Raw genomic sequence first — 14,801 nt, forward strand, 5'->3', positions numbered from 1 at the left:
GTATGAAAACGAGACTGAGAGAAGAAGAGCCGTAGTTGTTATTGTGCTGGGAGATGTCAGAAGCAAGAGAATAATGAGCTGGACTTCCAGGGAAATGTAAACAGCCACGACTGACTGTTGGTTATAATTGGTGCAACTAGGACACATCACAGCATCATATCAAGTCACTCAAGTGGGGAAAGGGAAAAAAAAAGAAGAAGTGAGCTCACACATAACAATCCTGGTAAACAAATGAAAACACAACACGGAGCGAGTGAAATCGGACAATTAGTGAAGACGAGGCAGAATTAGTTAGACAGCAGTTGCGAGGTAATGTTGCTCTCTGTCTGCAGGAGAGTACATGAGTGAACATGGCATGTGCCACCGGTGTCATGCTACCTGTCTGCAGTGCACTGGTCCGGGGAGGGAGGACTGCACCAACTGCCCTGCAACAAGGTGACGACCACTGAAAGTCAAACATCAATGTCCAAAAGATGTGAAGTAATACTTCTGTGGTGGCGTACTCAATGTTAACCAATGAAAACCCACATACTGTCAGAAATCTCATGCTTATTATTTATTTTAAGGGGAACTACGTTTTTTTACAACCTGGACCTTATTTCTGGCATAAAATACTCACCCATATAACTTTTGTGTAATTTGTATTCCTTCGGGAGATAATTAGATCTGCGTATATCCATCTAGTGGGAGTGACTGGGGCACCGAAACGCAGCCTCTAAACGCATTATCTGCCGCGAAACTCGCTCATTTCACCAATATTTTGTTATGATGGATGATGGATGGATGATGTCATCTCTGAGCGCCGCACGCACCCGCAACGTTCAGCTTGTTTACCTGTAATTTGCTACTTCTATGGTTCGTCCACAACCTCAGAATCAGAAAAATATGCAGCCATGTTGTAAAAAACTAGCAGTAGCAAATTACAGGACTCAACGGGGAATAGCACTAGCGTATGTTAACAAAATATTGGTGAAATGAACGAGTTTCGTGGCAGATAATGCGTTATTCAGAGGCTTTCGGTGCCCCAGTCACTCCCACTACATGGATATACGCTGATCTAATTATCTTCCGAAGGAATACGAATTACACAAAAGTTATATGGGTGAGTAAACGATTGTATTTTATGCCAGAAATAAGGTCCAGGTTGTAAAAAACAGTAGTTCCCCTAATAACCCAATACTATTGTGCAAGTTCAACAACTTTTTTTCTACTGTAAATCTGTATATGTTATAAGCAGTAGCTGAGACTTATTTTGCTTCATCATTGTGAACCACACCCAGGTTCTTTGATGAGGGACGCTGTGACATCCGCTGCCAGACGGGGCGTTACTCCATGGGGAGGCAATGCCACCTCTGTCACTACACCTGCCAGGAGTGTGCCGATGAGGGACCTGACAGCTGCACCAGCTGTGGCAGAGGTACAATTATCTCAGGGTTTCAAAACACTCATTAAAGAAATAGATATATTTTTTTTTATAGGGTGAATTAAAATCAGACTTCACTTCACATCCCTATAACTGACAGGAGAAAACCTGCACCACTTAGCACGGATAAAATTCGTACGCATGCTCTGGGTCTTTAAACTGACACAAGTAGCTTTTTTTCCATCTCTCTAGCTGTGACTGGAATGTCAGCAAATTCGTGCTTTTTCGTAACACCACATGGATCAAGTGAAGGCTCATCTGTCCCAGACTCCACCAATCAATCCTCTAAACGTGAACGAATCTAATTAAAGCAGCATCTCAGCCAAGACGTGCTCGTAGGTGTGCTAAAACAGGGACTAGGTCATGTATGTGTCGTATCCTGATGCAGAGGTCACCTCACTTCTTCTCTTGGGTCTTTATCTCAGAGTCTTTGTCTGGATCTGATGACTGCTCTCAGTGTACCCGTGCAGCCCATTCAAAGCCCATAAGCTCATTTTCTAACATTTTACTGAAACCCAATGTCATTAGAGGATCACAGCTGAAGCAATATCAACCTGAGGGTGGTAGTAACAAGTGTATTTATCACCGTGTTACAGACAGTATTATGGCTGTCAGAATGAATATATTTACACTAGGGAGATTCTGTTACCCACACACATGCCTACACACACACTTTGAGATACCAGACAGGATAGAGAAGATTAACACCAGATTTTCCCCTTCGCACACACGCACACACACACGCACTGTGTCACCTTCACATCTGCACACACACTCTCTCAATTAGCCGGCAGGTTTGTGAGACTGTGTTTGCAAATGTGGTTCCATTTAATTGCAGGTCTGTCTGAGGCTCAGTGAGACATAACAATAATAGCATGAACAGAGCCTCTATCTGTCTCTCCCCACGTCATTTCTCTCTCAGAACTACTCCGCTTATCTTGGCCACACACACACCCACACACACACACTGCTACATACTGAGTGGACAGTTCTTGACGCTGACCTTCGATGGTAATGTTTTGCGCCCCTGCTGCGACTAGAGGGGGGACAAAAATGAAGCAGCTGGAGAAGGGCGCATAAGCGAGGAAAAGCAGAAAGCGACGACAAAAAAGACACGGTTTATGAAAAATATGGAAGTGTTAAAGTGCTGATACACACACAAGCCCGGGCTGGCTGGTGCACAGTCACACACATTAATACAGACATTTTAGTTTCATTCCAAAGACAAGCCGGAGGGTTTGAACCTCATGAGCGGCTGAATGCCAACCTGTCAAATGTAACCACTAATGAAGCGTTAATGTAGAAATATAAATCCCACAGTGAAATCACGTGTCTCAGTTTAAACTTTAAAACACGAAATTCAAAATTTATATCATTTCTTTAAAAAAGCATGTTAAAATTCTTTAGTTTTTAATGTAAGTTGAGTTGAGTCAAAATGGAGATAAAATAGACCTGGTAGAACACAACCAATCATGGATGCCCTGAGCAATATGAAAAAAATAATAATTAAAATAATCTAGTAAAAGAAAAAAGTTTCAAAACGCACCTGTTGGAAAGCTGAAAGAGTGCACATAGAATTAAATTTATCTATTTTATAATATTATAAATAGCCAGTGGTTAGATTTTGCTCTCAGGTGCATGACATATGTATGTACACATTTGTAACTAATAAGAGATTGTGCAAATGTCCTTGCAGTACCATCCATACACCGATTTTCCAAAAACTGGTCGTCTCTGTAGTAACAGTGTTTTGTCATAACAAATGTGTGTGACTCCTTGTCTGAGTATGTCTGAATACATCACCACTCATTCCTCTTGCTCCTCTCAGACAGGTTTGGTGTGTCCCGGTACTTCCTCAAGGGTCAGTGTCTGGATGCCTGTCCAGAGGGGTTCTTCCACTCTGCAGGGAAGCGGTGTGAACCCTGTCCCGCAGAGTGTGCCACGTGTACCGGAGCTGATCGCTGCCTCCACTGCAGCCCAGGACACAAGCTCAGAAATGACCACTGCGTCCCCTTGGAGTGCAGCGCAGGTGAGAGATGCTGGTAGAGGGCATTTTGTGAACAGGTGAATGATTTCTGAAGAGGTCAACTCTTTCGCCCCAATGACAGCTGGGATAGGCTCCAGTCTGCCCGCGACCCTTTACAGGACAAGCGGTTACAGAAGATGAATGAATGAATGAATACATTAGAAATAAATGAAATATTTTATGAAAGCTGCCACTGTTGATCAGCACCAGATATCGCCTTAAGGACCATGCATGTAGCACAGTAATCTCATTTTGAAGAAAGTATTAAAATTACTCACAACGCCAACTCAGGGGGTTCAACTGCAATTTAATAGAAACTTTTTTATAATAGAATTTCCTCTGTGCTTTGAACTAGTACACCATGGTGTTAAAAGATTTTATTGTAGTGTCGGACTCAAAGGGGGAATTTTAAAATTACGCTTATATATTTCACAAATAAAGGATCTTAAGGTTCATTATAACGTGACTTGTCAGTGAGGTGATTCAGGTAATTGCTTTAGAGATTCGTAGCAATGATAAAAGAACAGAAATACAAAAGCACAGTTCAAGTGATCTTCCCCTACCAGACACACACGGTCAATGACTTGTCCTAACTCAATTCATCATCCTCGACCTGCCTGCTGCTTTCTGTACTCAATCTGTTCAGCTGAAGAACTTTTGCTGAAAGTGTTCTTTATCCTCTGGGATACTGGGAAAGACGAGCCCGTCGCACTTTATCTCATCGTATGAGATCAAATGTGAATGCCAGCCAAAGCAGGACAGAGAAAAAGAAAGATGAAAGTTGATGTTATGAGTTTTTTTGAGATGTTTGAGATAAGGAGTGGAGCTGGAGTTACAACAACTGCAGTCAGTCTGAGACAAAAGGTCAAGAGGAACGGTGACAGTTTGATTGTGAGGAAATGAAGTGGGAGTGTCAGAGTTCGATTTTTACCACGCTGGAGTGGAGTTTACGTTTTAACAGTAAGGGTAATGGATGGTGGATGGATTTTCTCTTCTCTTTGTCCATTGTTTAACGAAAATACAAAATATTAGCCTTGGAAGGAAAGACAAAAAAATGATGATTAAATATCCATTTCTAAAAAATGACAAGCTGTATTTAAGGAGCGCTTTCTCGTTGACTGACGATAAAAAGGCTCCATTGCAGTGTCAATTTATGAGAAACACATTTTGTACTCTGCTTGCAAACATTGTGACTCATTTGTTGTGACAATCCAAACACGTTCAGATTTGAAAACAGCTTTAAATATAATGATTTAACCTTTTTGTGCCGCTCAGTGAGCACTTAACAATTAACACTGATTTAAGATTTTTAAATGAAATCCAAATTATTTTCCTGTTGTTGTTTTTTTTTTTTTCAGCTTTCCATTTTTATCTGTTATTTACTTTTTTACTAAAACATTTTTTTTATCTGCTCTGTTCATCAGGTGTGGATTCAGACGCAGAAAACAAGGACTGCCTCCCGTGTGGTGAAGGATGCGAGCGGTGTAAACGCAGTAAGCATCACGCAAGCCGTACGAACAAAACCAATGTGCGCTATAACCTCAGAAAGGAGAAGAGGTCACATGACACAATTTTTCACCTCTGAAGTGACGCTGCTGGGAAGCTTGTAATCAAAATCTGATGCCTGCCGAAGGTTTACCATATTTGTGACGTATAGTTTCGAGGCGTCATATGTTTTTGTTGCACCCTCACTCTCTGCTGTGGGCTCCCTGTTGCTGCACATACAAACATTAAATAAAATGTGCCCCAACAACTGGGATGAGTTCTTGAAATTTAAGGAAATGTTCATTTGTGAACATTTTGTTGCATACAGCAAACAGTAAAACCCAACATGATGTGAAATGTTAGTTAACCGCACAGTAAACTTCCCTAAATCCCATTGCCTGTGCTATTAACTCCTCATCCTGTCAGTACAAGTCAAATAAAGACAAAAAGAGACTTCCCAGAGACGATTATTGTCAAACCACTGAAAGAAGTTGTTGTTGCGAAGAGGACTAGTCTGAGGTGGAGACGGAGTATTATTATGTCATTATGCATTCTGGGTGGAATATCTTGTCTCGCTCTTGCTCCCACCGCAGCCTCCCCGCGATCCAGCCGCTCTAAGTAATCACAATTCTGCAAGCCGAACAAGCCGGTCAGGAGATTAGAGATTTGAGCTGATTGGCCCTCTGACGCGAGGCTACGGGCTACAGTGAAGATGAAACAGTGTAGTGGTTGATGCTGGCGTCTGATATGGGCATGTGTGCATACCTGTGCTAGGTGTCATCCTGCATCTGCAAGCTGGTGAAATGCAGTTTCATGTGGAGAAAACTGGATGCTTTGTTTTTGGTTGTTGTCAACTTTTCTGTGAAGGTGGCTCAGGATTTCGGCGTCGTTCTGATTTAGGAATAAAGATGTTAGAAAAAATGATGTCAGTGTCTGTTAAAACTCAGAAGACTGGAAATATATTCTGAAGTCACTGCTTTTCCACTTGGTGTTGGGTTTTGTTTTAATTTAACTGTAAGAATGAAGTTGTACCTGCAAGATCAGACCTAGGAGTACCTGAGTGAACTGTGTTTGTTTGTGCCAGTTCGTAACGAACCGCTGCATGAGATCTATCACTGACTTCAGCCTGACAGCCCGAGATAAGATGCATTGGCCTCCTCTGAGTCCTATCTTCCCATCAAACACTTCTTCATAACCCATCATCAGTTTAATGGCCTTTAATCCTCTCGACATACAATGCTATTGACTCACTGTCTAGACATTTGAAAATAATTTATAATTGGATAAGTCATATTTATGGTTCTGTGTAATTTCTGATGCACATGTAGCCTGACGATAAGTGCTCCCTCGCGCTGGAGAAATGTTGACTTATACCTGCACAAAACACTTTTATCTTGGTCCTCTTTGGCACATAGACTTTCTCGGGGCTCTGCTGCTGACATTTCTCTAGTCAGCCGGTGCGCTTTGAAGTATTTCTCCCGACAACAACAACAACAAAAAAACCCTCCTCTCTGGGTGTCTTGTGTCCGAACTTTACTTTCATCACTCAGTGCATCTCCAGATTGTTTTTCATGCCACTGGTGAGTCTTACTAAACTCTCGAACATCACCTTTTTCGGCTCAAGACGACTTTGCACAAACCACACGATGCGCCGTGATTTGTACACCTGTCTAAAATATCTAGTTACTATTGATCTTTTCAAGGTGGATTGTCCTTGATAAAAACACTAATGCTGTAGCTCCTGCACCGTGGAGCCATACTCTTGCTGCTCAGAGGCTGCTTGCATGCTAAAGCTCGTCTCACCTCCAGCGTTCAGCTGTGTTGATGCGTTTCTGTGCTTCAGGAAAAGCTGTCTTCCTCTTAAATGTTCCTGATATTTGCACATCTGTTTTCTTTTTCTGTATCAGCAATACACTTCTCAAGGATTTCTCATCAAGGATCCCTCGATCGAGGCCACAGTCAAACTCTCCATTGCCGCTCTTGACTCTGTTTAACTTTGTCTCATCTTTTCCAGATCAAAATCTGTGATTATGTGCACGTATGTCATATGTGCACTAGATCCTAGCATATTATGTAGCCTGTGGTTGCATGCACGCTCTAAATGTGTGAGTGCTTGCACATTCCACAAGTGAATACTTCAGGATGTGTACACCAGTTTAAATTCTGTTGAAATCCCCCCCTCCCCTGGCTTGCACAGTTAATATTTATGCGGGCGCTATTTTCCCTCTCACATAGACACAGCCTGGAGGCATGATTTCCGGCTCTTCACTCGCTCTCTCTTCTTCTATACCTCTGTCCCTCCCACCCTCCCTTTCTCCCAGTCTCTCTCTGTATGAGTAATTGCTTTCACAGGTAGTGGCTTGTCGACTGCATTGAAGTGCAAACCAGTGCAGCACTAAGTTGTGGGTGCTGGAAGGAGACAGCGAGAGGAATGGGGTGTGGGGGTAGATGCAGGCTTTCCTGGAGAGGATGAATGTCCCAAGGGAAGTGGTTTTTAAGTAGTCACCGACATCCTTTACTCTCTCTCTCTGTTTCTTTTTCTCCTGTCTGATCATTCCTTCCTTTTTTGTGCTCCCCTTCTTGCTTTATCTGTCCTTGGAGATGTTTTGTCTTTGCTGGACTAAGGGGTGACAGCGTGGCTTTTACTCAGTTAACAGTTGGATGGTTTTGATTGGCAGCAGGAATTAGTTTGATCTCTCCTTTGGCGTGTGTGGACAAATACAGTCTCACGCTCAACCGAATTACTCATCAATATACCCTCCGTACATGTCCCCTGGTCAAGCATAACTAAATACATAACCTCTTGCTCACATTACGCTTGCAAGTATACCTGCAGTATACGCTGAGGAACACATACGCATACGCTGAGGAACAAATGAAAAGGACACTCAAATGTATGCACACAGTGCTTTGAGCCTGTGACTTCTTTGCGATGAGAGTAACTAAAAGATATTAATCGTGAAATGAAATGAAATGACCACAGAGACTCTGTAACTTTTGCATTAGGTTGTTTCTGGGCCAGATTTGTCTCTTAGTTCAACACTGATAACCCTCGGCTGATGATCTGACTGTGTCGTTCTATGCTACGCTGCACCGAACACATCCAGTGTGTGTTGTCAGAGTGCCTCCTGCTGGTTCTAAAGGAAACTGGAGACAGCAGATGTTAATTATTAACAGTCCGTCAACAGTTATCCCCACATCAATATTGTCTTTATGTGTATATTTTCCTATTTCACTGTAGAGAGATGTCTGAAATCTGCTGATGATAGCAGTTGAATGGCTGCTACTGTCTCACCTCACATGTTAATAGAGTTTTAAAGTGCTCTACACTGATCAGGCATAACATTATGACCTAATATTGCTAATATTGTGTAGATCTCCCTTGTGCCTCCAAAACAGTTGTGAGTCATCAGAGAATGGACATGGGCCTTATGAGGGTGTCCTGTAGTGTCTGGCAACAGGACGTTGTTAGTGGGGGCCTTTGGGTCCTATGGGTTGAGGGGAGGGGCCTCTGTGAATCATCCCAAAGATACTTGATTAGTTTGGGATCTAGTGAATTTGGAGGCCAGGTCAACACCTTGTGTTGTTTTTCATGTTTTTTTTTAGTTGTTCCTAAACCGTTTTTGTGTATTTACCTGTGTCAGGCTGCATCCTGCTGGGGATGACTGCTGCCATGAAGGAGTGTCATTGCTATGGGGTGGGGGTGCCTGGTCTGGTCTAGGTGGGTGCTACATGTCTAAGTAACATCCACATGAATGCCAGATCCAAAAGTTTCCCAGCAGAATATTAAATTGTCACAAGATGGTCAATGTTATTTACTTCTCCTGACAGTGGTCATAATGTTGTGCCTGATCGGTGTATTATATCATACAAAAACTCTCTTCATCACAGATGATTCAGGAGATCAGAAGCAGGAAACTGTTTGCCTCAAATGTGAAGATGGTTACTACCAGTGAGTATCTTTAGATGAGCATTTCATTGAGTCACAGCTCCATATTCCCACGAGCTCATCTGAACGGTCACCCTTCTTGTCTGCCAGGCTGGGCTCTGAATGTCATCAGTCCTGTCCGGATCGGACCTACAGTGTGGAAGACGCCGCGGTGTGTGCTCCATGCGAAGACGAGCGATGTGAAATCTGCGACCAGTCCCAGTGCTACCGGTGTGAAGAGGGAGTCTATGTTTTTGGTAACATTTGAACCTTTTATAATTTGGGCCTGAGTACTGGTGTGAATATGAGATGATAAGCTCCAAGGGCACACATTTGAATTTAGATACAGAGTTGACACTTCACCTGAAGTAATAGTTTTATTGTCACTGCATCACTTTTATTCTGCAATAGTAATGCAGTAAAAGCTCCTATATGTTTTCCTTCATGAGCACAATCATTTAAGCGTGAGTGACAAATTGTTTAGTTTCGTGAAAGAAATCATTTATTTTATGGTATAAAGAGGAAGTAAAAACAAGTGTATTTGTGTGTCTAGACGGAGAATGTGTGGATGACTGCGAGGAAGGTTTCTTTGTGGACGAGGAGAGCCGTGAGTGCGAGCCTTGTCACCGCAACTGTCGTACCTGCGCGGGACCACGACATGACGACTGTGACTCCTGCGAGGATGGCTTCGTGCTGAAGGATGGGGAGTGTTCAGAGGGCGGACAGCTCGCGTCTCCCCCCGGGAAACACGCCAGGAACAGTACGGCAATTTTACCACAGCGTTAAATGCCATCAACGTGACCTATCGCTCCGTCTGTTAAACCCATTTCAGTTCCTGTGCTTCAAGTAAAAGAACACATTTTTCATCAGCTGACGCACGCTGCTGCTTTTAAAATGACGGGCTGTGGGTCAGCTTTTCATTCCATCTCGCATGTTTTGTTCCTTTCTTTCATGGTGTTCCTTCTTTACAATTTTGCCCTGATTGCTGCTTTCTTTGTGTCATCAGGTCACGTCAAACGTGAGCTGTGTCACCCCCCCTGTAAGACTTGCTCTAAAGCAGGCAAGGACGACTGCAGTAGCTGCCTCGAAGGTAAACATATTCTGTCTGTGTGCTGTGTTAGATTGTCTCTGGAACAAAAAAAAAAAGTATACGTATGAATGAATGTATGAATAAGACTGATAAAGAATGGCATCTACCTTGATTAAGTGTCATGGCATGCTTTGTATACACATAGCAAGCCACAGTGGACCTCCACAATGCCCCGAAGATGTCAACCATTGCCAAGCTATGTATCGTTCACTCATGTTATTTGATAAGTCTGTGTCTTTTTACCTTTAGGTTACGTTTTGACTCAACAGAATACTTGCCAGCCTCACTGTCCATCTGGGACTTTTGTCAACACTGCATCTAAGCAGTGTGAGAACTGCAGTAAAGGATGTTTCGTATGCCATGACGCCGAGATGTGCCAGCTGTGTCACACTGGATTATATCTTCAAGATGGAGTGTGCGTGGAGGAGTGTCAGAAGTGCGTCTCCTGTTTTCTCATTCCTGATTTACACGTTAACATGCACCATTATAACACACCAGTGATAACTTGTTCTTTCCTCTCTCTGAATCTTTCCCAGAGGGTTTCCAAAGAAAGATGAAGTTTGCCAGCCATGTGCTCCAGAGTGTGGATCATGCGAAGAAAGTCCCACCCGCTGTCTGAGCTGTGAGCGCCCGTTCTTGCTGCTGAAACACTCCTGCGTTTCCTTCTGTCCAGATGGCTTTTATACCAATGACACAGAATGCCACCAGTGTCCGATTCACTGTACAAGGTGCAATAAGGAAGGCCTGTGTGAGAGTAAGTACTGGGTGGAGCAGGGGAGGGTAGAGGAATGGAAGATGTGGGAAAGAAGTTTAAAGAGATGTGGTTTTGAAAGGTGACATAAGGAGAGGGGTAGACATGAAAATGCAAAGTGCTCACTGGACTGCAAATTGTTCAGCCATTAAAGGGGAACTACTGTTTTTTCCAACCTGGACCTTATTTCTGGCATAAAATACGGTCGTTTACTCACCCATATGATTTTTGTGTAATTTGTTGTCGTTCGGGAGATATTTAGATCAGTGTATATCCATGTAGTGGGAGTGACTGGGGCACCGAAAAGCAGCCTCTAAATAATGCATTATCTACCGTGAAACTTGTTAATTTCACCAATATTTTGATATCGTACGTTAGTGCTATTTCCCGTTGAGTCATCCAGTGTACATGGATATACACTGATCTAATTATCTCCCGAAGGAATACAAATTACACAAAAGTTATATGGGCGAGTAAACGATTGTGTTTTGTGCCAGAAATAAGGTCCAGATTGTAAAAAAACAGTAGTTCCCCTTTAAAGAAATAATTTGAGCATGAGCTGCCTAATCCTGCCTAATTTTTCCTCCTGTCTCTCAGAGTGTGCGAATTACTACTTCCTCCATGACGTGAAGTGTGTGGATGATTGTCCTGAGGGCTACTTTGCCAGTGAAGAGCAGCAGGAGTGTGTGCAGTGCCATTCTCAGTGTGCCTCATGTGACGGACCAGGCATTGATGACTGTATTCTGTGTAGCAACCAAAAAGCTGTTCGTTACAACGGAGAGTGTCTGCAGAAGTGTCCCACTGGCACTTTCCATGACGAGACTAACAATGAATGCCATGGTAGGGAAAGTGGAAGCTTAATGTGATCTTGCAGAAATAAAGAATAATGATATTAATAAGTCTGTGTGGGCACCACAGGGTTTACTTTATCCCATTTTCTAAGCTGGCTTCTATTTTTCCAGATTGTCACAGCACATGTCTGACCTGCTCAGGTCATGGGCCCTCATCCTGCCTCAGCTGTGACGACAAAAGGCATATAGATGCCAGTGGACACTGTGTGAGGTACAGTCAGTGCCCCATGCACTCATACGTAGATGAGGATGGGGAGTGCCAACAGTGCCACAAACTCTGCCACACCTGCTCAGGGCCAGGCAATGACAACTGCCTCAGCTGCAAGGAGAAAAACTTTCTGCTGAGTGAGTTACAGAAATAAGTGCCTCTTTCAGCCAGAGATGTATACTTTGAGGTTTGCTTCTAATCGCTTCAAGTACATGGGTTAAATGCAGAGAACAAATGATCTGATTGTGTTTTAAACTGCTCCTTTCAAAATCTCTCCCTTGTGTGTTGTGCTCTGTTCATTAGACAACACATGTGTGCAGGAGTGTCCTGTAGGTTACTTTCCCGAGGACACCGATGAACGAGTGTGTGAGCCCTGCCACTTCAGCTGTAAGTCCTGCAGCGGCCGCCACAGCGGACATTGCAAGGACTGCAAACCCGGACTCTTCAAGCAGGGAAGCAGCTGCGTGGAAACTTGTTCAGAGAAGTTAGCACAGAATATTATCACCTCTTTTTCCTCTGCTCTCTCAGGAAATAACACCATCAGCTAAACAGATCTCCTTCTCTCTCCTTTTCAGTCATTTTGGCAACAAGACCGCCATGGTGTGTGAGCATTGTGACCCCTCTTGTACCCAGTGTTCGGGCCATGGGAACACAAACTGTCTGAGCTGCAGGTCGGACTATGTCTACATGATTAATTGGCGACAGTGCTTGCAGAAGTGTCCAGATGGCTACTATAAAGACAGACAGAATACCTGTCACAAATGTCGGCCTACCTGCAAGACCTGCAGCGGTAAAGGCAGCCTGTCGTGTCATTTTGTTTTTGCTTCATGCGCTAATAAAGGAATTATAAACGTTTAGATAAAACAAATGACGTATGACCATTTGCATCTGAAAATTCAAGTTCGGGTGCAATTATGCGTGTGATATATTTCTCCATCCAGGTGGCAGTTCTCTGTCCTGTCTGTCCTGTTTTGATGGTTTCAAGCTTTGGCTCAGCCTCTGTCACGCCCAGTGTGCTATCGGCTTCTACCATGCTTCACAGGTGACGGACCGGGTGTCTTTGTGTCTATTCAACCAACCTTTCACATTTCCGTCATGGTGCGTGCAAATCAAATATGTGAATCTTTTTATGCCCCAGGACTCTGTGTCAGAGAGCAACAAATTAAACTGTAAACCGTGTGACCCGTCTTGCATGGGCTGCCGAGGCCCCGGCATGAGGGACTGCATTTCGTGCACTCTACCCCGCATGTTGTCTGAGGATGGCCGCTGCTTGAGCTGCTGTGGAAACGAGACGCTCCACAACGGTGACCCACTTCCCAGGGAGTGCTGTAACTGCAAGTCATCACGAGGTAAACAAGGACGCACCGTGGAACACAAGACTTAGAGCATTAACATACACACATTAACATACACATCCTCCTATTGGGTCATCTTATGAGTGAAAATTCCTCTATGTGAATAGATACTGTGTCTTTACTTGTTTGTGGAAAATGGTATTTATATGTGTGTGTGTGTCATAAGTCTTATTTCTGGGCATCTGCCATTTGCAATGGTTGCTTTGTATAATTTATCTAATTGACAGGTCTCCTGCAGGCTAGACACGAGTTTCATCTTCCTGCCAAACCACTATTTTATATTGATGCAACATTACAAGGCATTTCCTTGAACTTTCCACGCCTCTAGCTCCTTACACAACAAAGCATTTCACTGTAACTTAAGTCTTGTAAGGCTTTACTCAAGGATCCACTAGATATTTGTGCAATGCTACCTAAACATCTGCCCCCTTTCCTTTATCTCAGTGGAGTGCATCCTGGATGTCAACTTCGTGGTGAGGTCAGCGGACGTTACAGAGGCTCAAGGAGGGACAGCCAGACTCGTTGTCACTTTTTGCGTTCTGGTCATCCTCTCTGTGGGCGCTGTTTTTTTCATCTTCCTCAACGCTCGATCAAAATCACCCTCCACCATGCCCCGTGCCAGTAAAGCTGGAGGGTATGAGAAACTGAGCACCAATGGAGACGTGGCACCACAGTCCGCCGCCTCTTCGCTTGGGGAGTGCGCCGAGAGAATGCTGGATCCTGAAGATGACGAAGAAGAGGTGGATGACGACATTGTGTACATGGCACAGGATGGAACAGTTTACCGGAAGTTCAAGTACGGGCTAATGGATGAAGAGGAGATTGAGCTTGAGTATGATGATGAGAGCTACTCGTACAAATAGAAAAAAAAAAAACGCACGTAAGACCTTGAGTGGACAAAAATAGTCCCTTACCTTTTACTGCAGTCTAAGTATGTTGTGAAATGTGTCTTTTGTTTGTTTTAGCAGGGTCATATGTTAACATTTCTGATGCATTGTGGGTACAACAAACATCTTGTGCTTGATATACTGAGACCTCATTATTATGGTGTCATGAGGTTTTTTTTTTCCTTGCAGCTGTCCTCTAACCACACATGCACATGAAAGATTGGCCATTTTGCCAGCATTGATCTCATTGTTTTGTGTTTGACTTAGTACAGCATGGGCTTGGCTGCCCCAAACCGTTGACATCAGTTGCACCTTTCAGTGTGAATGTCTGCGTTTGGCTGCAACAGTTTAAAAAAAGGAGGGGGGTATCACAGCTCTCATACTGGTCCAAGCGTGCTCAGAGAATTAGGTATACGAGTAGCCAATCCAATTAAACCCCTAGTGTCACCTTGATTCACTTTGCTAATTTAGCCAGCGTTAATGTCATCTGAGATGTTTGACACAAGGCGGAAGTTGGATGTGAACGTCTGATCTTCTGCCTGAAAATCAAGAATGTTGGTTAACTGTTGAATTATACAGCTTTATCCTTAGATTGGTCTAATATACATAATTTAAGAAGAGTTAGTTGTTTGTTTTTGAGTCACAAACCTCAGGGAAAGTTGTTGAAATGTCGAATCATAATGAATTATAACGCATTTTTTCTAAAATAACTAATTTATTTCATTTGTCAGTGATATGGTGTGTTTACAACATGAATGATACAGTAATTATTGTCTAATGGTAAGAGCTTAGGGAAG

General features: G+C 43.3%; 2 protein-coding genes across 2 annotated transcripts; both read left to right on the plus strand.

Annotated features, from left to right (window-relative positions):
• Positions 1–340: 340 nt before the first annotated feature.
• LOC311493213 (proprotein convertase subtilisin/kexin type 5-like) lies at positions 341–12,713 on the plus strand (the record flags this gene model as incomplete). The annotated part of the gene is made up of 14 exons (XM_084551773.1): positions 341–435; positions 1,281–1,417; positions 3,252–3,452; positions 4,874–4,942; positions 8,826–8,886; positions 8,974–9,119; positions 9,416–9,622; positions 9,869–9,952; positions 10,202–10,388; positions 10,489–10,706; positions 11,301–11,543; positions 11,666–11,899; positions 12,066–12,246; positions 12,338–12,713. The coding sequence occupies 14 exons, from the start codon at positions 341–343 to the stop codon at positions 12,618–12,620; spliced, it is 2,346 nt and encodes a 781-aa protein (XP_084407899.1). The 3' UTR covers positions 12,621–12,713.
• Positions 12,714–12,717: 4 nt separating this feature from the next.
• Positions 12,718–13,980, plus strand: LOC311493127 (proprotein convertase subtilisin/kexin type 5-like; the record flags this gene model as incomplete). The annotated part of the gene is made up of 2 exons (XM_084551681.1): positions 12,718–13,111; positions 13,562–13,980. The coding sequence occupies exons 1-2, from the start codon at positions 12,892–12,894 to the stop codon at positions 13,978–13,980; spliced, it is 639 nt and encodes a 212-aa protein (XP_084407807.1). The 5' UTR covers positions 12,718–12,891.
• Between the last annotated feature and the right edge of the window lie 821 nt (positions 13,981–14,801).

Source organism: Chelon labrosus (assembly GCF_963514085.1).
Source record: "Chelon labrosus genome assembly, chromosome: 9".
Taxonomy (NCBI): domain Eukaryota; kingdom Metazoa; phylum Chordata; class Actinopteri; order Mugiliformes; family Mugilidae; genus Chelon; species Chelon labrosus.